The sequence below is a fragment of the Protopterus annectens genome, chromosome 6.part0 (assembly GCF_019279795.1).
Source record: "Protopterus annectens isolate FY-2018-M chromosome 6.part0, PAN1.0, whole genome shotgun sequence".
NCBI classification, from domain to species: Eukaryota; Metazoa; Chordata; order Ceratodontiformes; family Protopteridae; genus Protopterus; species Protopterus annectens.
In genome coordinates, this window is record NC_056737.1 from 1,160,028,056 (window position 1) to 1,160,053,028 (window position 24,973).

The following is a 24,973-nucleotide window of genomic DNA, read 5'->3' on the forward strand; positions in this document are numbered from 1 at the left end:
TATCCTTAATGAATATGGACATGCCTCCATCTTTAGTGTTTCAGTCCAGGTTAGGTGGCCGAAAGGTGTGGTAGGAATTATAGCCTGGTAATGCAGGGGTGCTCTCTGGAGCCTTGAACCAGGTCTCTGTCACTGCACAGATGTCAATGTTCTCCATTTTAAGGACTGCCTCAAGTGAGTGCATTTTGAGGTTTAGACTTCTAGCATTGAATAGCATTACCCTCAGATTTTTCTTGCTTGTACCTGTTACGGTGGTGAATTTGTCATTTGAACCTTGAAACCCAGTGGTGAAATATCTCCAGTTTTACCTATTGAATGGAATGAAATATGCATCTGTTATGGGACTAAAACCTTGCCATTGAAAAATATACATTATTGTTAGTATATGTGTGTTTCTGCAACAATTTCTTTAACTAATGATTTATTTTTCTGTCAGTTCGCTTTCTGAACATGTTTGTGTATCCTTGTGTTTTCTCTTGCCCATTGTATTATCTTTTTTAGAAAATATCTGTTTCCTCCTTACCAGACTTTCACTGTATGTTACTGGTTTTACTGGTTTTATCTCAGTTCAATAATCCAATTTTTCTCTTTAAGCTATTCACTTCCATTTTTAGCATCATATTACAGTTCACCCACCTTTATCTCGTAGTCCCCCAATCTGTTAAGAACTATCTTTTCCTTACGATCAGAGATAAATTACATTTTGGTAATGACCGCAATCTGTATGTGGGACTTCACTCTCAGCCCCAGGATTATGCATATTTTTTATTTTATTTATTTTATTTTTATTTATCATTTGCTTTACTGGGAAAGTCCAACTGAGCATCAGTGCACCTTTTTTACCAGAGGATCAGGGAGAAAAGCTCCAACAATAAAATTACATGTAAATTGAGAAACAAGCGTGACATAACAAGTTAGGCTCAACAGTGTCTGTACAACAGATATACAAAGAGGTAAAACATTAGAATATATAAAGCATACAAATACATAAATCAAAGAAAACTTCTTTGAAAAAAGTGACAGTGATGGTAATATTTATAGAAATAGATCTGAATTGGGTATGTTTAGATGTACAAAATATAAAGCCTGTATGTTTGTTAATAATTGTGGAGTTTATATGTTTAACTATAATGTGTTTGAGGCCCGTTTTAAAGATCAGTTTGACTAATTCCACTCATGGTTTATCTTGCAACCTGTGTGTCTTACTGGGGATTCTGTGTCATTAAAACCACAAGACCCCTGACCAAAATAATATATGAACACAAAACAGCTATAAAGAAAAGGGATAAAACTAATGCTTTAGCAAAACATAGCATCTGATATTGTCACTTTTCATTCTATCCTCAGCTGAGGTGTTTTGATCCCTCGGATCTGACACGGCCATTGCTAAAGCTGTTGGCAACCACAAACTCTTGAGCTTCTCCCTTACCCACAATGCACCAACCCCAATTACCCCAGATCTTGTTTACAGCTTTTCAGTGAAAGCTGTGGTTTCCAACAGTCTTGAGCAATATTTAGATAAGTTTATAAAACTTTCACTTATTTGCTTAGTTTTCCCTTCTCTGTTTAGATTAAGTTTTTCCTTTACCTATCGCACTCCTTTTTTTGACTTGTCTTTTGCTAAATTTTGTATTTTCCCTCCTTTTCTTGTACTCATGTACCTCTTGATACTATTGTTATTATCTTACCTCAGTGCTAAGTTTTATGTAGTTTCTATAACGCCATTGTTGGTAGTAGTTCTCTGCTCTTTACTTGTCTGTGTTCAACAAATTAAAAAAAAATACTAGTAGAAATAGTTAAATTTCTTCCCTTACTAGATTTTTGTTGGCGTGACAGCATGGTAGATAAAGTTCCAGCAGGCTTTAAGAAATGTACTAAGTGTGGGCATAAGCTCCCTTTATCAGATGCCCACACTTTACATGTATATTGCTTAGGAAAGCTTCATTTACAGGAAGATTATTCTATTTGACATGGGTTTAACTCCAGGGCATTAGTTGAAAGCAAGAACAAACTGATTCTTAAAGGCCTTTTGCCTTCATCTTCTGGAGAGGCTATAGCCAGAGAGAAATCTTCAAAAACCAAGACTAAAACAAAATCCTCATCTCCAAGGCCTTCTTCTTCCTCCTCTGCTTTGCAGTCCTCAAAGATGAAGTCTAATAAAGATCTCACTTCATCCTTGGATTCAAAGAAGCTAAACATGTCTGATCTGACTCCTTCGGATCTGAGGAGATCAAAATGGTCTGATTCGTCCTTCTTGGATCTGACACTATCTAAGTCGGATCTAACTGTTGCTGGTACTTCTATTTCGACTCCTATTATTTTACTAAGGAATTGGTATTCACCATTGGTGGATCCTGTACCCTGGAAGGTACCTTCCCCATTTATGAACAGACCCAGGTCTCTTTCAGTGTTTTCCACTCGTTCTTCCAGAAGTCTCACACAGGAGGATGTGGAAAGAGTGGCGAGGAAGATACTCTCGATGAAGGCTCAGATGGGTGTCCCCTCAGCTCCTACACCTCTGGGTCAGGAGGTCTACTTTTCTGTTACACCCCCAATACAACTTCCTCCTTTGACTCTTTCAGTGGTCTCAGAGTCTATGGATCCTAGCTGCTCAGACTCGAGGTTTGCTGCATCCTTGGATCCTAAGTTTACTCTGAGCACTCTGATCCCTTCAGATCTGGAGAGCTCTTGGAGCCAAAGCTTCAATGTCACATCTGAGGTGTTGCAGTTCACTCTGAGGCTTTCAGAGCCTTCTGTACACATTAGATCCTTGGCATTGGACAGCTCAACTCTGGTTTCCACCTCGGGCATTTTGCCTTCAAAGCTGGGGAGAACCAAGATCCAGAAGACTGCCTTCTTGGAACTGAGGTCTTCCCTTTCTCTGTGATGATCTGCTTTCAAGGTTGTGAAGAGAGTTCTCTCTGCCCTGACAGAATGGACAGATCCAACTCCCTCAGATCCTAGATCTTCAACATTGATGTTTCAGCATTCAGAGCCTCATCAAATCTTTGCACACAGACAGCCAGTACTCCAGGCTTCCCCACATGGAATCTTGATTTCTTCTTTTGATACCTCACCAGATCATCCCATGGAGGAGGTCCCTAAGAAGAAGATATGCATGAGGAAGCACCTAGGCTCACCAGAGGAGTCCATGACAGAAGCTATGGATTTTGATGAAGGTGAAGGGTCCCCATGCTCACCTTCTGAAGATGTCTCATTTGGAGACACCTTTGAAATCCTTAAACAGAGAGGCCCAGCAACCCTTTGTCCAAGGAGTCTGTATTCCTGGAGAACTTTGGTACTGCTCCATCTACCTCCAGGGTGACTCTGTCTACAGATGAGCTCATTGAGTTGATCTCACAGTGGACATGGAAGGAACCTGACACCATTGAACCTATGCCTCGGAGAAAAGATAAGTTTATGGCACCACCTGTGGACAATCAGTTTTAGGGAATAGGGGTACCTGTTGATGCCATGGTCATAGTGGCAGCCACCAAAAAGAAACTTGCTGAGGAAAGTTCCACTGTCCATTCTCCCAACAGGGAGTTGCGGACAATGGACAGATTTGGAAAGTTTGGCTATACTTTAGTGACCTTTGCGTTAAGGTTTCTGCATCATTTGGCACATTTACAAGAAGCAGTTTCTGAAGAAGTTCAGTCAACTGTGGCTTCTCAGTTGGCTACCCTGCAATCCATTTCTATATCGGCTTTGTATGTAGCAGAAGGAACCACAAGGGCAGCAGGTTCAGGCATTTCCATTAGTAGGCATGCCTGGATGTATTTGTGTGATTTTGCGGAGCCATTCAAGTCTTTGTTTGTCAATGTTCCCTTTGACAGCACGTGTTTGTTTGGCCCCAAGGTGAAGGACACAAATCCAATTAAAAAAAACAAAAAACAAAACAAAAAATTTATTTTATGATTTTGCTAGGGGGGCTTGCCCCCCTGCATCCCCCACACTTTCTGTGAATTAAATATAACAACTCAGAGATTGCACTACAGTGAGGAAAACAGAAAATTTCCAGTTCTGCGCTGTAAGGCAATCTCCATTTAGAACTTCTGATATTTCAAAACTTTGATCATCTGGTGTCGGCTATATGATGTTCGAAGTTTTGAAAGTTTGACCATCTGAAGGGGAGCCATATTACTGAATGACAGCAGTAGTGCAATCACCAGAATGTTGAAAGCACAACTGTCTAGACGCATCAGTTGTCATTCTTCTTCTTCTTCTTCATATCTTTTTGTCATTGCAGAGCACTCTGGTGCCTCTGCCAAATTTCTAGGTCTATCTATCCCTCTTGGTGACCCCAGACTAACTTCATTAAGTAATGGGGCCAACAAGGAGATCAGGGAATCTCAGGTCTGTGTCATACTGCTGCTAGGAGTGTTTGCTAACTGCAGGCTGCAGCTTCATCAAGGACCACTTATATGGTGACCACACTGATTAGGCTACAGTTCACATATCCAGTCTGACCACAAAATAAGACCTTCAGCTGGACAAATACATTATCAAGGACAGGGCTTACAATACCAAGGTCAGGTAGCTTCCAAAAGTGTTAGTACTTATGCAAATCAACACGAAGGTAAAGTACTACCTGTACGTGCCATCTCTAGTAATGCTTTACCTAGAGTCCAACTTTTTTAGAGTTCTCATTTACTGTACGGAAACACTGAGACAGAGTAGATACAGGAACAATATATTAAGATAAGGACAATACAGAAAAATTCTAGGAGTCTTCCCTGTCAAAGCTCTATATATACTAGTCAGAGATCAGACCTGACAAATGAAATGGAGAAGTTGCAACTCTTGACATTTATCTCTCATGAATTCCTTATGTCTTTGCTGAAGAAACATTGCATAAATAATAACTAAAATAATAAATAAATCATTTCTACACATTTTCTTTTCCTGTCCAACTTTGATTTTCAGCACTTTTTTCTCCATGTTCCAATCATCAGTTCCTCTCCCCCAGTAAATATTTAATTTATCCTATTCCTCTTACAGATCTTATTCTGTGTGATATGCCACACTGAGATGGAGTCCAAATTTAAAGACTGGTCCTTGAAGACAGACAGAGACATTATTTTGGAGCTTGGCTGTCACATGAGGAAAACTAAATTGAGCAACAAACGCAGCAGTTTTAACGGTTTCAAAAAATAACTAATGAGTATCCCCTGAAAATATGGCTCAGAATACAAAAATGGCAACCATTCATCAACAAAGATCTTAGCACTGTGCTTTAGTAGTTTTTCATACCCATGCAAACAAATATTGCTTGCATTTAAGATGATTTTTGTCATAATCCAAAAGGGTCTGAATATGTTAAAATGACTGATATATAATGTCCACCTGCTTTCTAACAGCGGCTTACTGTTCCTCATTATATGAGAAGCAAAGCCATTTTAAAAAAGTTGGCCTTTGTCACGGTTAAAAAGCAGAAAATGTATTTGCCTATGTGTAACTGATAAAGGTAAGAAATGAGTGAATATAAAATTTATTGAATAAGTCAAATATAACCCCCGAGCGTAGGATTTCACACCAGCAAAAACAGTTAAAAGTAATCCAAACAGCAGCAGGTGCTGGTGTCAAACGGCCACAAACCAAAACTGAAATGGTATGCACAAACAAGATAGTATGGTGAAAGGAAACCTTTCACTAAATCACTCTTCAACCGACAGAAATTTCAAACTTCCAAGTAGAAATCACCACGCTAACTCTAGCAATGTGGAGCAGTAAATCCTTTAATCACAGTGAGCGCTTTCGCCATGCGGCTTTTTCAGACTGTTATAAAATTTATTGAGATAATATAGATTGAAACTGCTGGTATGTATATGTGTCTGACATGGATGACACAAGTGTACTTTATAAAGGGTGTGTGTGTGTGTGTGTGTGTGTGTGTGTGTGTGTGTGTGTGTGTGTGTGTGTGTGCGTGCATGTGTGTGCGTGTGTGTGTGTGTGTGTGTGTGTGTGTGTGTATGTGTGCGTGTGCGTGTGCGTGTGTGTGTGTGTGTGTGTGTGTGTGTGTGTGTGTGTGTGTGTGCGTGCTTGTGCGCAAGTCTTGAAAATGTGTAGTGAGTGAGCAAGTTTCTCACTTTATGTAGTGCATGTTACAGGCCTGAGAATATCAAATAGTTCCAATCCCCTATCTTTGTTACAATTGTGATTTCTGAGTTGCACTATTGATGGGAGTGGTTGATCGCACAGCCTCCAAATGGGGAGTATAGAGGAAGCGTTACCTCTCTCTGCTTGGAACAGAATATTTATGTGTGACTTAACACATGGTGTTTATTTGTTTTTACATATGCATGCGCATATTGGGCTGTTTGGAGTACTCAACTCTGAAAGTTCAAGGATGCAATACAGATTGAAAGTTAAAGGATGCAATACGGATTTATCAATGAAGACTAGTTCAAGCAATTCATACTTTAAAAAAAATCTTACATCTAAATGAGACACCTCACAGTTTTCACAACTTTAAGTTTTATAGCTAAGAAGACCGTACTAATCATACAATGTGTAACAATAAGTACAAAAACACACACACGTACACGCTCACACACACACACATACACACACACACACACACACACACACACACACACACACACACACACACACACACACACACACACAGTGCAGAACCAAATTATGAAACTTAAAAAACTTACCAATTTTGTAATTTGGTCCTGCATCAAGAGTGATTTTGTATTCATAGCTTTAATATTTAAAATGTAAAATATGTAACAATAAATACATAAACACTCGTTGCTAATTTGGCTCGGCATAATTTGTATTTACAGCTTTAATAGTACTATTTACTGTACAATGTTGCATTTATGTTTGAAAATCCATGTTGTGCAGACTGGCATGTGAACTTTAAGTAAGAAAATGACATGTAGTCGACTACACATGTCTTTTCAATAAACACAAGCAATATAAGTAAACAAATAAAACAATTAATTTTAAGTTAGCAATGCCATTAATGCAAAACCATGATGCCTGCAAGAACATAAATACTATAACAATTTCATTTTGGAAAAATCATGGTGAAAACGAAGAATGTCTACATAAAGAGAGAGGAAATGAAAAATAACTCAGCACAGCTCCTCGTGGTGTCCTGCAGAGTGATCGAAGCAGCAGAGAGACAAAAGAGAGACAATAAACAGATAAAGTATTTTTTTCTCTGCTTTCTAACTGCGACTGCATTTTCTCGCCTAAAAGCGAGTTTCTGGCGTACCTAATATCTCAAAAGCATTGTTTTTGTATTTTAACTGTTTTTTGCACTTCTAAAAGTCATTTTTGTGTTGTTTAACTGTTGTAGGCTACACACTCAAGTGCGCTAGCTGTTTAAAGCATTTACAGTGTTTCCTGTTTACGTTTCTGTCGTTTCTGCTAAAAAACAAAACAAAAAAAATATCATTGTTTCCCACCTTTTCTAAACTAGAGTAGTCCAGATTTCAGGTTTGCTGAATTCTGGGCTGTGGTATAGTTCCTGTGTTGCCCATATCCTTACTTGGATAGGAGGAAGCTTCTCTGTTCACCAGTGAGAGTGGGGAGCTTTGAGCAGCCTATCTGTCCCTGGAGGAGTGGTCTCAGCCCAGCAACTAGTAGCTTATTGGCTGTTTTAGGCTAATCCCTATCTCTTTCTAGCTCCCTGCCTTAAAACCCACATTTGCACGGTTTTGGGCTTGTTTCTAACTCAGCACAGCTTGTTGTAATGTCCTGCAGAGTGATTCAAGCAGCAGAGAGACAAAAGAGAGACTCTAAACAGATAAAGTATTTTTTTATCTGCTTTCTAACTGCGACTGCATTTTCTCACCGAAAAGCAAGTTTCTGGCTTACCTAATATCTCAAAAGCATTGTTTTTGTATTTTAATTGTTTTTTGCACTTCTAAAAGTCATTTTTGTGTTGTTTAACTGTTGAAGGCTACACACTCAAGTGCGCTAGCTGTTTAAAGCATTTACAGTGTTTCCTGTTTACATTTCTGTCGTTTCTGCTAAAAAACAAAACAAAAAAAATATCATTGTTTCCCGCCTTTTCTAAACTAGAGTAGTCCAGATTTCAGGTTTGCTGAATTCTGGGCTGTGGTATAGTTCCTGTGTTGCCCATATCCTTACTTGGATAGGAGGAAGCTTCTCTGTTCACCAGTGAGAGTGGGGAGCTTTGAGCAGCCTATCTGTCCCTGGAAGAGTGGTCTCAGCCCAGCAACTAGTAGCTTATTGGCCGTTTTGGGCTAATTCCTATCTCTTTCTAGCTCTCTGCCTTAAAACCCGCATTTGCGCAGTTTTGCGCGATTGTGCACATCGCGCAACATCGAGCAGCGCCGTTTAAGCAGTTTTAAACTATTCCCGGCTCCACAAATTCTGCTCTTCAATTTTCCCCTTAGAACTAGTCAAAATGTAAAAGTAAGCACTCATCCTTCCTTCTACAGCCCAGCATTTGCTCAAATGTCTCAGTAAAGCACTAACATACTATAACACTGCACTCCCTTATACTATCTAGAAGTACAAGGCTCCCTATTCGTCCATTCCGGACAATCAACAAAACTGTTCTTTAAACTATCCAGGCATGTCCAAAGTGCAGTTTCAGGTATACTCTCCAGTTCAGCTGGTGAATCTGGAAATCTTGAGGAAATGTTACAATTGCCTTATGTACACAGACAACCCTCTCCTCCTTCCAACAAACTCAAATGTATGTGAGAGATGCAACTATACAGCCAAACTGGAGGCCGAGCTCTCTCAACCCAAGACTGGCACAGTCACTCAGGAGGAGAAGGAAACCACCCGAACCACACAACCAGTCTCACATAGACCAATCGTATCAGCAAACAAGACACATAAACTCACAAAAACATACTCGGAGGCTCTAAATAAAAATCTGCCAAAGCAGCAGAGACCTCCAAAGCAGACATCCAAGCAACCTCTACCACCTAACAACTTTCACGTATCACATACTTCACAAAGTCAGTGTGCCACACAGTAGCAGCCCTTAAGGCTAAATAACACACCAAATACAATAGTAATAGGAGACTCTATTATCAGGCACACTGATGCCCCGCTCACCAGACTGAACAAGAAGAAGGCCACTGTAAGCTGCTTGTCGGGTGCCAGGATCCGCCACATAACACAAGCACTCAGGTCACTCCACAGCAGGTACAAATATGACTCTGTCATTGTCCATGTTGGTGTGAATGACCTGAGATGTACATCCTTGAACTACATGAAAAAAGACATAGAGGAGCTCTCAGATCATTGGGAGGGTGGCCTAATGGTTAAGGTGTTTGCCTTACAAACACAAGGTGCAGGGTTTGAGTCTCACAAGGGATAATTAGCTAGGCTTAAAATGGCACGCAAGTGCAGTTAGCCTAGTATGAACCTATGAACTATGAACTATGTAGCCCAGGCCGGTATGACCCTGACCTTGAGTAGCATCTTACCCTCACCAAGAATGATGCCACAGTATAAAGACAAAATTATGAATTTTAACAAATGGCTAAGCTATTGGTGTCATTCAATGGGGATCCAGTGCCTGTCAGCCTGGGATGACATGCTCGACAAGCCACGTTGCTTCACTAGGGATGGCTTGCACCTGTCACCCTTAGGCTTTCGAATACAGGTTAAGGCTCTTGCCACCCCCATAGTGCCTTTTTTAGGCAAGGCTCAAAAGACAAACCCACCTCCATAGAAAATACAAGAAACAAAAACTAAGGGTAATGCAACTCAATGCAGAAGTCTAAAACTCAAGATGCACGCACTCGAGGCACTCCTTAGTATGGAGAAAATTGATATCTGTTCAGTAATAGAAACCTGGTTCAAGACTCCAGCGAGCACCCCAGCACTACCAGGATAAACTCATACCATTCTTTTTGGCCCCAGAACTCTGACCAAAATACTAAAGGCGGGGGAGTATCCATTTTCATCAAGGTTACCCACACTTCCAGGTTAGTTGCACTGCACGAGGCATCGGGGACCATCCTTGTGCAACTAACAGTGGACAAAACTGCTTTTCAGTTTATAGCCTGCTACAGATCACCCACCTTGTCCCAGGACCCCCACTCGGCATTCCTGAGAACATTGGAGAATATGAAGGTCTCACCAAACACCATGATATTGGGGGATTTCAACTACCCAAACATTGACTGGGAAAACTACTCAAGTCCAAACTCCTTTGCCCAACGGTTCCTGGAATTTATAAACTCAAATGCCATGGAACAACTGGTCATCACTCCCACAAGAGGGGACAACATATTGGACCTCGTCATCATCAACATGGGGGCTCAGTGTAAACCCCTCATTGGTAAGATCAGACCATAAACTAATCACTATGGACATCAACATCCTGACTCCACCCCCAGCCAAGGAAAGCACTGTGAAAAACTTCTCAAAAGCAAACTTCACACTTCTCAAGACCGAGGTGGAGAACTTCAAAGCAACCGGGTTAATGAAAAATGCTACCAAAAATGCAGAATCCTTCACAAATGCATTCTATGAGCACCTACAGGAGTGCATGGATCATGCCATCCCAAGTAAAACCAAGATTCACTCCTCCAAAAACAGGAGACCAGTCTGGTGGACCCTGGCCATAAATGAACTTTACAACAGAAGGGGGAAACTATTACATGATAGGGCAAAATCCCCAAAAGGGAAGGCATCCCTGATCAGTAGCAAGAAACTTCGATCCCTCATAAAATCATCAAAGGCTAGCTTAGAAAGAAAAATTGCCAAAGATTCTAAAGATAATCACAAGGCTTTCTTTAGCTACATCAAGAATCTGGGTGGTAACTCCCAAATCTGCTCTGAGATGGTGCAAAATGGCACAAAGTACAGTGAACCCACTGACATTGCCAACATCCTGGCGGACAGGTTCAGTACAAACTTTACCCCCCCTCCCCCCAAAGGGACCTGTGTCTATCCAAGAAATATGCATTCCCCCTGACATCACAGACACACAGGTGAAAGCAGCCCTTTCCAAAGTAAAAAACACAGCATCAATGGGACCGGATGGCATCCTGGGCTGTGTCTTACACGAACTCCAAAAAGAACTAAACCCTCACATAAATTCACTGTTCCAACTCAGACTCACCACAGGTTATGTACTCAAAGAGTGGTGTGCAGCAACATTAATCCAGCTCCACAAAGGGGGTGCCACAACGGATCCTAGGAACTATCACCCTATAAGCCTGACTAGCCTGGTCTGCATGGCTATGGAGCGTATGATCATGGATCTCATAAACAAAGACATTGGGAACCTCCAGACACTAGAGCCTACCCAATTTGGCTTTGTTAAAGGCAGATCTTGCCTCCTAAACCTAGTTGACTTCTTTGAAACAGTTACCAAAGCCATAAATAAGGGAAAGGCAGTCCACACAGCCTACTTGGACCTCGCAAAGGCCTTCGACACAACACCCCACTCTGGTATCATAAATAAGCTTACCAGCCTAAATATCAACCCATTCATTACAAGATGGGTTGCAAACTGGCTCAGGGATAGAACTCACATGGTCAGAGTTGTGGGTGCCATGTCTGACTCTAAACCGGTTACAAGTGGCATCCCACAGGGCTCTGTCCTGGGACTCCTCTTGTTCGGTATATACTTCTCTGAGGTACAGGCAAGCATGGGAGGACTGTGGCTGACCAAGTTCTTAGATGATTGCAAACTGGGAGCCATAATCGACTCACCGGCTGACACAAGCATCCTCCAGAAGGGTCTTACAGAGACGGATACCTGGTGTCAGAACCACGGCCTCAACCTAAGTGCCAAAAAATGTATAGTCATCCCCTTTGGGAAAAACAAAGTGCCCACAAACTACCACATAGGAGGTAATCTGCTAAGTACGGAAGAAGTAATTAGGGATCTGGGGACCCAAGTAGATAGTAACCTCTCCTTTGACAATCACATTGCCAAAGTGGTTAGAAAAACCTTCTATATAGCTCATCTAATCACAAAAGGGTTCACATCTAGATCAAGAGAGGTCATTGTGCCCCTCTACTTATGACTCATCAGGCCCATAATTGAGTACAATGCCCCATTTGGGATGTACATTACCCAATACCTGCAACAGCTGGAGAGACCTCAAAAGTACCTCACCAAGAGGATTGTGGGCCTCAAACAGATGCCCTATGCAGCTCGACTAAAGAAACTCTACTCAGTTGCTTACCACCTACTCAGAGATCTTTGCCTGACGTACAAGGCCATGTCTAACCCGGAACTAATGGACATGCTCCACCTCAAGAAAACCAAATTCATTAGAGCTACACGCTCCAGGGATTTAAACCTCAGCACAGCTATAAATAGGACATGCTGGAGGGATAGTTTCATATCCCAGAGGCTTCCCTCCCTCTGGAATAGAGTCCCGGTCCACGTTAGGCAGAGCCCCTCGCTGACCCTCTTCAAGAGAAATCTTGATGAGTGGATGGGAAATTATAAGTTCACTCCTGGGATCACTTCTGTGGCCCTGCTGGACAGGGGCTCAGGAATCTACTCTAAAAGGGAGGCGAAAGCCAACATATTCTGGCTAGGCTTATAAATGCCCTAGGGCAGATAGCCTAGTACCTACCTATGAACCTATGAACCTATAACCTGATTCAGCTGTAGATGTGAAAAAAATAAAATCACAAAGGAAACTTTCTTGGGTTTGAGGTGCAGTTACAACGCACAGATGCCTTAAAGACATTGCAGCTCTTCCCCTTCAGTTCCTCTTTTCCTGCTTGAAGGACACGGAAGTAGAATAGTGGGTACGCTGTTCATTTTCTGGGACACTTTATCTACTTGTGAGAAAACTCTATGGATAGCAGTGCCTGATAACAGGGTTACTATAGGATATGGACATGAGTTGTGAGAAAGGATGGAATCATCTACTACAGTAATGCATTGCACAGTCAATATAGGAGCATAATGTTAAATTCAGAACTCAGCCAACTATGCATTTAACAAATCTAACAAAATATGTCCCAATATATTATTGTCTCATTTTGCACAGCTACTGATTTATAAACCATACAGAATAAATACACTTTACCTCCTTTTCAGCATCTTCTATCTTCTTTTTCTTACTTTCTGGCATTAAGTCATCCAACCAGCTCAATTCACGTTTGGTGAAAAAGCAGTCTAAAAGTTTTCGTATAAACACTAGTGCTAACACCTGAAAGATAAGCAGAGTGTTAGGGCTTTTCAATTCAATGCAATGTCAGTATCTGTAAATAAATACAACTTAAGCATCTTATTATGCAAGCAGCTATCAGAGGTAAAAATAAACAGGTTATCTCCTCATTTTTTTATCGAAAAATGAAGACTTAAAATTGATTTCTTAATTGTAAATATATATATATATATATATATATATATATATATATATATATATATATATATATATACAGGTCTACTTCATATAATAGAAATCCCATTTACTCATATTTTCAATAACCAAGACAACAACACCGAAGTTGCATATGAACGAACACTCACATTACTGATAGTGTAACCAGGCAAAGGAGGCAGTCGGCCAACATTGAGAGTTTGCCCTTTTCCCCACTATAGTGTGATTTCAATGTTGGTATATTTTGTTGGGGGGGCATGGGGGGGGTGCAGCCCTACACAGTGGGGGATGTGGGTTTGACCTGCTTCAGTATGGTTTATTGTTCTTGTTGGCCAACTGCTTCTTTTCCTTGGTTACACTATTAGTAATATGAGTGTTCATTCATATGCAGCTTTGGTGTTGTTCTCTCGGTTATTTAAAATTTGGGTATCTATATATATATATATATATATATATATATATATATACATATACATACATACATATGTATATATATATATATATATATATATATATATATATATATATATATACATATATATATATATATATATATATATATATATATATATATGTATATATATATATATATATATATATATATATATATATATATATATATACATATATACACACACACACACACACACACACACACACACACACACACACACACACACACACACACACACACACACACACACATATATACATATATATATATATATATATATATATATATATATATAGGGGCCATGCTGAATACGCTATAACCATAGCATCCCTTCCTCGAGAGAGGCTCCAAAAAATTACTACACAAGTTCAGAAGATAATCCACAGAAAGAGGGTTCCTGCTAGATGAATTTTGCAAACTCTAGTGTCGATAGCAGCCTCAGTAACCCTAGTCCCTCTAGCCAAATTTCATATGAGAATTTTGCAATGGCTACTGGCTTCTCAGTGATCTATCCTTCACCCGCCCTTGTCAGACCACATTTTGATCACCAATTATTGCAAGAGAGATCTGCTTTGGTGGATGTGTTATGAACAAATTTTTCTGGGGCACCCCTTTCTTCTTTCACAGGACACGACTATAGTGACCACGGATGCCTCCTAGATGGGGTGGGTGGGCATTTCCTGGGCAGGACTGTCCAAGGCATGTGGCCCCCCTTACAGGCCAACTTGCATATCAATGTCCTGGAGTTAAGAGCAGTGCTTTTAGCACTGCAGGGCTTTTAAACAGCTCTTCCTCAGGGAACAATTGCAATTCAGACAGACAACATGTCAGTAGTTTGGTCCATCAAAGAGCAGGGAGAAACCAAGTCTTACCCCCTTTGTCAAGAAGCCCTCAGAGTGTTGCAGTGGGCCACCTCTTCCAGCCATGTTCTAATAGCAATGCATATTGCAGGGAGTTCCAAAGGAGATGTATGCTTCAGCCTCATGAATGGTCTATCAATTCAGAAGTGGCGGAAAGGATCTTCCATTAATGGGGTTGACCTTGCTGTGATCTGTTTGGCTCTCCCTTAAACAACAAGTGCAGCAATTACTTTACCCTGATTCCCCCTCCAGGGAAGTCACCAAGAGATGCTGTCCTTCACAATTGGCCCCCCCTGGTCTCCTCTGTGCCTTTCCCCCAATACCACTAATTCCAAAACATCTGCAGAAAGCACTCAGGTTGAAGAGCACATTAATCCTCATTGCCCCCTTTTGGCCTCGACAGAGTTGGTTCCCCTTCCTTTGGCCTTATCTGTGTCAACAACCTTGGATTCTGAACCCAGTTCCAGACCTTCTGTCCCATCCAGATGGACTTGTTCACCCAGACATTTTGAACCTCAAGCTGACAGCATGGTTGCTCCAGTTCCACTAGTTGCCAGACATTTACATCTTTTCTTCCCAGTATATGGCACATCCTCCTATCTTCTCATAAACCTTACACTCAAACTATACTCTAGCAAATGGAAGAGATTTATCATTTGAGCCCATGAAAAATATATTGATCCCTTTTATGCTTCTGTACAGTATATTTTAAACTTTTTAGCCTCCCTTTTTAATGCCGGAGCTTCCCCTTCTACTGTCAGACTACAATTAGCTGCTATTCCCAATTTCCATGATGGCTTGGAAGAACATTCTTTAGCCTTTCATAGACTTTGTAAGTCATTTTTAAGAGGCACACTTTTGTTAAAACCTTGTTTCAAAGACCTGACACCACCTTTGGATCTAAACTTAGTGCTACAGACAATTTTCCCTTTGAACCCTCTGCAGAATGTGATCTGAAATTTTTGTTGTGGAAGACACTGTTTTTGGTAGCTATAACCTCTGCTAGAAGGATCTCAGAAATTCAGGCCATGTTGTGCAAATCTCCTTATCTGCTGTTCCAAAAAGATAGAGTTTCTTTACGAACTACCCCCTCTTTCCTACCCAAGGTAGTCTTAGAGTCTAACATCATTCAAACTATTAATTTACTGTTTTTCCTTCCAAACTTTTTCAACAAAAGTGAATATTCCTTACATTTACTAGATGTTCATAAGCATTTATGTTTCTGTCTTCACAGAACAAAGGACATTAAAAAATCTGATCAACTATTTGTTTCCTTTTCCAGTGCAAGGTTTGGGAAACCAGTCAGCAAGGTCACTCTTTCCAGATGGGTAAAGGACTGTATTTCATTTATCTATGATAAGAAAAAAACAGCCTTGCCTAGGCCCATCAAAGCCCATTCTACAAGATCCGTAGCCACTTCAGCAGTTTTTTAATCTAGAGCTTCTATGGATGATATATGTGCAGCAGCTACATGGGCTTTTACCCATACCTTTACTACTCATTAAAAATTGGACTTGGTCTCTAGGGGAAGAGTGTACTTTGGTACATTGGTGCTCAAAAATATCCTTCTGTGAGTCGTCCCAAGATCTAAGATACCTGGAGACTCTGTCACATATGTCAAGGATAAAATGAGGATTGACAGCATCAGAAAAAGAAGTATGTACTTACAATAATGTTCCATTTGTGTTGTCTATCTTTATCCTTGACTTCCCTCCCTCCATCCTCCAGCCTTTGAAGATTTTTTGTGGTGGAACGGATTATATACCCTCAAATTATTATGATTTTTCAATTCAAGTATAGCAGACATAGCTTCCCTGTGGGCTTCCTTATCTATTATCTATTCATTCTCTGCAAACTTAATCTGAGGTAATTGAGAGAGAGGGATTGTGTGTAGAGGTGAAGCTCGAGAGTTTTTGGCTGGTGTGAGCTATTGTAATGGCCGAGTCGGTTCTGATATCGGAAACAGGCCCATATGTCAAGGATAAATGAAGATCGACAACACAGATGGAATGCTATAGTAAGTACATAACTTCTTTTTTACGTGACATATAGCTGCACTAACAAGGAAAAATACATCTGCTTGTATCTAAAACAGAAAAATGACATGATAAGAGTATGTTTAGTCAGAAAAAAGAAGCAAAGGCATCACACTATCTTGAAGAGTAAGATGTACTGCAAATACTCTCACAAAAGTGATGTTCATTACTCACAGTAAAAACAGACAGGACCAAGTCACAGAATCTGAAGTCCTGTGGCCATGCAAAAATTAAACATTTTGCATCTTTTAACAGAAACCAAGATAATACGTCTGCTCACAGAAACACATATTCTCTGTTCACATGAAGGTGGTACTGATTTTATTTTATTTGTTTGTCCTTTTATAACCAGGAAAGTCTGACCGAGCCAATGGTCCATTTTTAGCAGAGGCCCAGGGAGACAAGTTCCACAATAGATTAAAAAATATTTAAAGAGCAATGAGTGATTATATACAAGGGGAGGAACCCTGCAACAGATGGAATACTTTACAATGACATGGGGAGACAGGGTCCACAAAAACACACATAAAACATTTTACAGTCTGATAAGTAATTATATACAAGGGGAGAAAATCCCCATGACAGATAAAAACACAAACAGTTTGAAATCCATTAACAGAAATGTTAAGAATACAATAATTACTGCAAAGGTCGCAATAGACACTGCAGAAGTGGATAGCCTATGTAAAGCAAACTAATATACAGTTATACAAAATATTGATATTTCTAATAGACGATTCTACTGCCAAAAGGCCAGAGGAATAGAATGATATGAGGAGGCGTAATGAGCAGGCGGGAATATTAACGAAATGGAGAGAGTTGATTAGTTTTAGGGAGATGAGAATGTTATGGATGGACGTTAGACAGCAAATACATAGCAATACACTGGCTAAACAGGTAGAACAGCTCACATTAGTAATCTGGTATCATCAAAGTGAGAGCTACTTATGATGTTAGGTCTCTTCCCACAAACAAGGAAAAAAAAGGCTCATACTATGTGCACATTATAAAGACGTATGCACGAAAGCTGTATTTTAATGCACAGGGTGCACATATGTGTGCCTGTTAAATTAAATTGCACTGAAAAACATATGACCAGGGATATGTAAAAATAGCAGCTTTGTTTTTCATCTTGTGCAATATACACAGACGGCTGGATTTTAACTGAATGTAAAGCGGGGGCAGCATGCTACCCTATGCAGTTATGTTGTATCTAATTCTCTTACAGGGTTCTAGGAATTCTCATGTCCTGACTCCTGTATGCTGATGAGAAATGGCACAGTCCTAAGTGTGATTTTCAAACCTCTGTCAGGAATGCCCCACTCTAGTAGTTTGAATATTTACACTATAACAAGGTCAAATAAATCCATTGTGCTATTGAAAAGAAGAAGTGGAAGGAATACTGGAGTATATTTGTGTACAAACTCAAGAGCACTTAATTGTGAAGTAGAAAACTGTTCTGGAGTCTTATGCGAATTAGCTATACATCTATATTCATTTATGTTGTCATACGTTTACGAGCATAATGATTACTAATGTGTTTTAATAAAGTTGTATGATGTCATAAAATGTAAAAAAGTGTCCACTGAAGCCACCAATGTAGTTTACAACAAGCACACGAATCAGAATAATTAACACATCAAAACACAGTTATCAGTAACTAAACATCAATTAAAAATTAATTTAAAAAAATCACACCAATGTGTGTGTGTGTGTGTGTGTGTGTGTGTGTGTGTGTGTGTGTGTGTGTGTGTGTGTGTATATATATATATATATATATATATATATATATATATATATATATATATATATGTCATCATCTTTATATTCTTTCAGCTGTTCACGTTAGGGGTCTCCACAGCGGATCATCTGTTTTCATTTCTTCCTGTCCTCTGCATCTTGCTCTGTCACACCAACCACCTGCATGTCCTCTCTCACCACATCCATAAACCTTATCTTAGGCCTTCCTGTTTTCCTGTTACCTGGTAGCTTCATCCTTAGCATCTTTTCCCCAATATACTCAGCATCCCTCCTAAGCACATGTCCAAACCAACATAATCTTGCCTCTCTGGCTTTGCCTCCAAACCTTCCAACCTGAGCTGACCCTCTAATATTCTTATTCCTAATCCTGTCCACCCTCGTCACATCCACTGCAAATCTTAACATCTTTAACTCTGCCACAACCAGCTCTAACTCCTGCCTTTTTGTCAGTGCCACTGTCTCCAACCCATATAACATAGCTGGTCTCACTACCCTCTTGTAGACCTTCCCTTTCACTCTTACTGGTACTCATCTGTCACAAATCACTCCTGACACTCTTCTCCACGCAATCCATCCTGCCTGTACTCTCTTCTTCACCTCTCTTCCACACTCACCATTACTCTGAACTACTGATCCCAAGTATTTAAACTCATCCACCTTCGCCACCTCTACTCCTTGCATCCTCACCATTTCTCTATCCTCCCTCTCATTCACACACATATATTCTGTCTTAGTCCTGCTGACCTTCATTCCTCTTCTCTCTAGAGCATCTCTCCATCTCTCCAGGGTCTCCTGCACCTGTTTCCTACTCTCACTACAGATCACAATGTCATCTTCAAACATCAGAGTCCACGCGGACTCCTGTCTGATCTCGTCTGGCAACCTGTCCATCACCATTGCAAATAAGAAAGGGCTCAGAGCTGATCCTTGATGTAATCCCACCTCCACCTTAAATGCATCCATCACTCCCACCGCAAACCTCACTGCTGTCACACTACCCTCGTACATATCTTGTACCACTATTACATACTTCTCTGACACTCCCGACCTCCTCATACAATACCACAACTCCTCTCAAGGCACCCTGTCATATGCCTTCTCTTCTTCTTCTTTTTCTTCCGGCTTTTCCCGGTTAGGGGTCGCCACAGTGGATCACCTGTCTGCTCATGATTGGCAGTGGAGTTTTACAGTGTCAAGTTGCCAACCCGGCACCCAACCTTCCACAGAAGGCACACACTCACACCAAGGGCCAATTTAAAGTATCCAATCCACCTACAGCATGTCTTTGGGATGTGGGAGGAAACTGGAGCACGCAAAGGAAACCCATGCGACCACAGGGAGGACATGCAGACTCTGCACAGAAGGCACCCCAGCCGAGGATCGAACCGGAGAACCTCTTGCTGTGAGGAGGCAACGCTAACCGCTGTACCACCGTGGCCACCCACCTGTCATATGCTTTCTCTAAGTCTACAAAAACACAATGCAGCTCCTTCTGACCTTCTCTGTACTTCTCCATCAACACTCTCACAGCAAACATCGCATCTGTAGTGCTCTTTCCTGGCATGAAACCATACTGCTGATCACTAATCATCACGCACATTCTTAACCTAGCTTCCACTACTCTTTCCCATAACTTCATGCTGTGACTGATCAATTTAATCATTCTGTAGTTACTCTGCACATCACCCTTATTCTTAAAAATCGGTACCAAAACACTTTTTCTCCATTCCTCAGGCATCATCTCACTTTCCAAGATTTCATTAAATAGTCTGGTTAGAAACTCCACTGCCATTTCACCTAAACACCTCCATGCTTCCACAGGTATGTCATCTGGACCAACAGCCTTTCCATTCTTCATCGTCTTCATAGCTATCCTTACTTCCTCCTTGCTAATCAACTGCACTTCATGATTCAGTAGCCGCACATCATCCAACCTTCTCTCCCTCTCATTCTCTTCATTCATCAGCCCCTCAAAGTACTCTTTCCATCTGCTCAACACACTCTCCTCACTTGTGAGTATGTTTCCCTCATTATCCTTTATCACCCTTACCTGCTGCACATCTTTACTAGCTCAGTCCCTCTGTCTAACCAATCTGTACAGGTCCTTTTCTCCCTCCTTAGTGTCCAACCTTTCATACAACTCTTCATATGCCTTATCCTTAGCCTTTGCCACCTTTCTCTTTGCCATGCACCTCATCTCCTTATACTCCTGTCTACTTTCTTCATCTCTCTGACAATCCCACTTCTTCTTTGCCAACCTCTTTCCCTGTATACTCTCCTGTACTTCCTCATTCCACCACCATGTCTCCTTGTCGTCCTTCCTCTGTCCAGATGTGATACCAAGCACCTTTCTAGCCGTCTCCCTTACTAGCTCTGCTGTAGTTATCCAGCTATTTGGTAACTCTTCACTGCCACCCAGTGCCTGTCTTAACTCTTCCCTGAACTCCACCTCACAATTACCCTTTTTCAGTTTCCACCATTTGATCCTTGGTGCTGCCCTTACTCTCCTCCTCATCTTCTTGCTCACCAACGTCATCCTACAAACCACCATCCTATGCTGCCTAACTATATATATATATATATATATATATATATATATATATATATATGTATATATATATATATATATATATATACATATATATATATATATATATATATATATATATATATATAAAATTAGATATAATGAGCAGTTACTTGATGTAAAATTTTGACCAATGGTATTTGGAATTTTACTTGTGTGGAAGGGGTTATCTTGTTATAAATGAGCTGTTTTGTATGAATCTTTATTCTGAAGAAGTCCAGCCTACAGGATGAAAATACTCAATCGTTCCATAACAATAAAGAGAGAAGACTGTTTTTTCAGCTCCCAATTTTTGGTTTGATTTAAGTATATGTATATTTATGTATATGGATCCATGACATTTAGTTAAATGTTCTCTTCTCTGAATGACAAATAATGAATCCTAATATGAAGTAGCTTAATTTGATAACTGGTGTTACCTGCACATAAATGCTGCAGGTGTGCTTTATGTTTGTGCTCACTGACAGTGATTCCCTCTGTGTGGCATTTTTACTTTTATCTCCATTTCTGCAACCATACAGTTAGTATATTTAAGAAACAGGGCTGTGGGGTGCAGGGTAGGTTTGACACTGCAAAAAAATATATCCATATACGGATCTACTTTACAAGCTCGAAGTTTCAAAACTTCGAACTGCAAATGGTCATGATCATAAGATCAAACTTCTGAAACTTCAAAATTGTAAAAAAAAAAATAAATAAATAAAAACAAAAACTTTTTTTTGCGTTTTTGCAGGGGGGCAAGGCACCCCCTCACACCCTGTGAATTAAATATACCAACTCCGAGATCGCACTACAGTGAGGAAAATGGTAACTTTCCCATTCTGGACTGTATGATGATCTCCATTCAAAATGTTCTAAGTTTCAAAACTTTGGTCTTATGGTCTCGGCCATTTGCAGTTCGAAGTTTTCAAACTTCAGACTTGTGAAGGGAGTCCATATATATATATCTATATATATATCTCTATATATATATATATATATATATATATATATATATATATATATATATATATATATTTTTTTTTTTTTTTGTTTGTTTTTAAACAATTTATTTAGGATCATTTTCACAGTATGATGTTTCAGATATCCTGTGCAAATAAATCTGTGTGTGTTTGTGGGTGTGTATATAAGTGGATTCACTATACAATCTCGAAATACTGAAATATCAAATTTCAGTATCTCGAGACTGTATAGCCGAAAATCCACATAACCAAAAACCCACAACTACGAAAATCAAAATCGCGACCCTACACATACACACATCACCACACAAACACATATACACCTACCTAACTATACTACAAGAAACAAAACAACACACACAAACACAACATAACATACAAAAACACCTACCCTACCTATAAGCAGGGGGGCCCCCCATGTGGGGGCTGCACCCCCCCACCCCACTACCTATATATACTAAGTCCGAGGTCACACTAAACACATAAACACATAAAACTCACCACTACACACACTCACACACATTAAAATCCCTACCTAATACCCTTACGAAAACACCACTTACCTGAATCCCCAGCTAAATCCACACACTGCACCACACATCACGAACGCAACACCACAACAGCGGATTCAACATTTCTGCATTCGATAATAGTGCAGTTTCACGAAACTGCACTTTCAACTATACAGTCTCTAGATACTGAAATTCGATACTTCAGTATTTCGAGATTGTATAGAGAATCCATATAGAAGTATATAGTATGTATACGCATGCACGCGCACGCGCGCGCACACACACACACACACACACACACACACACACACACACACACACACACACACACACACATGCGCGCATACATTACTGTGTGTTTTGTACATAGATATAACTCGGTCACTTGGTCAGTGGAGCTGTTTGTAATTGCATATCACAGAATATAGTCAGTGTAAAGAAGCAACGCATGGAGAAACAAATTTATCTAAAACCTAAATCTGCATATTACAAAATTGTCTGGTTTTGAAAGATATGGGAATGACAACAAATTAAGAATAATTGGCATAAACATAGCTAAAATGATGTTATATATCACAGCACTGTAAAATGGAATTGCAGCACTCTGTCCTATTTTACATCATTTTCAATTACCACATTGCCAGTATAGATAGTCCCAATACATAACATGGACCATTGTAACAGTAACTCAGTGTGTCCATAAATAAATGATAAGCTATACAAGATATACAATAATGCAGCCCAGCCCAGTCAGGTACAAAAAATGATCTGTAGAAACTTGTTGTGGATTGTCTGACTTAGTTTGAGCTTTAATTTGTTTAAATTAATTACCACATTAGAACAACAAATAATATTTTATTAACTGGTACTGTTCCTTATTGCCATGTACAGCAGCATCCTGTAAATATGAAACAGCACATCATACAATATTAATACATAAATAAACAACATTCTTCAACTAAACATACTCTGCAGGATTAATAAAGATGTAAACATACTCTGCAGGATTAATAAAGATGTAAATCTGCTCAGATCTACACTGTGCACTAACAATCACACAAAAAATTTAAAGTTACCCAGTTTTGTGATGATCTGTGTAATCCTAATACAAAGATGTTTAGCAAAACATGCAGTGGGAGAATGCAAATACATTTTGCCATCAAGCTTCCTATGATTACTGAACATTATGACAGTTGGCACATTACTGGATGCAAGTTGATGTACTCCACTGACCGTTAGCTTCACAAGTGAATGTGAAAAACTGATGGAGCAGCTCAAATGCTGTATATTTTGTTGATCAAGGACAGAAAATATGCTGAGGGTAAGGAAGCTGTATGGTCAAGAATGCTACAGTGCTGCCAGGGATTCCAAGCTTAAGGGACCCCAACATGCTGACTAATCACAATTTCTCTGATTGCAGTGAGGTAGTTTGTCTCTCAACAAACTGCATGCAAGCCTGACTCATTTTGCTGGCCATGAATGTTGGTTCTGTGCTCTATATTCTATACTCAGAAGCATTTCAGCAGATTGCAAATCATGCAAGTGAAATCAAATGGTGATACAAATGACAATGTGAGGTTCATAGGTTATTAGTTCATAGGTGTTTACTAGGCTAATGACCACAAGGGACTTTTTAAGCCTAGCCATCCATCCCAAATCTCTGACAAGTTCTGGTACCCTGGATAAGTGTAAGTAGAGTCTTGGGAGATGAAACATTTGCAAAGAGGGGCCTGGGAGATGAACCATTAACAAGTTGCTTGTGTCCATTAGAGACACAGGTGCCAAGACAGGGATGAATTTCCTGTTTCTCATCCAATTGTCCAAGCTACACTTGAATTGGGTTAAGGAGGAACTCTGCTTCAAATGGATGGGGAGCCTGATCCAGAGATGGAGTAGTCTCTGGGATACATATCTGTCTCTCCAACAGGTCCTATTTACATCACAGGCAAGGTCTAAGTCTTTAGAATGGGTAATTTTGGTGCTGTTTGTTTTGTTGATATGCAGGAGGTCCATCAGAGTGGGGTCTGACAATGCTCTATATGGCAGGCATAGATCTCCCCTCAACAGCCTGTGGGAGAAAGAATACAGATATAGGGCTTTGAGGCAGTCTGCATAGCACATTTTACTTATGCCCTGTATTCTTTTAGTGAGGAACCTTTGTGGAAGTTACATTTGTTGGATATGCCTGGTTAGGTATATACCAAAGGGGGCATTATATTCAATGATAGGTCTGATGAATGCCAAATACAGTGGAACAATAACTTCCTTGAACCTAGATGCCATACCTTTGTTTATAGGTTGCACAACATAGAATGATTTCCTCACTACTGTAGACATGTGATGGTCAAAGATTAGATTACTCTGTGTGTATCCCCAAGTCTCTGACTACTGGGTCAACTATATGTTGTCAATATGATAGTTACCAGGGGTGGATAACTTCCAGAAGGATACAATTATGCATTGCTTGGCATTTAGTTTTAGTGCATGG

The 24,973-nt window shown here is 40.1% G+C and overlaps 1 protein-coding gene across 1 annotated transcript in view; it reads right to left on the reverse strand.

Annotated features, from left to right (window-relative positions):
* SLC4A10 (solute carrier family 4 member 10) overlaps positions 1 to 24,973 on the reverse strand; it is a 3,247,445-nt gene that overhangs the window by 296,345 nt on the left and 2,926,127 nt on the right. The window contains exon 22 of the mRNA XM_044074780.1: positions 13,017 to 13,139. Within this exon, the coding sequence (XP_043930715.1) occupies positions 13,017 to 13,139 (123 nt within the window). The remainder of the gene's footprint in view (positions 1 to 13,016; positions 13,140 to 24,973) is intronic.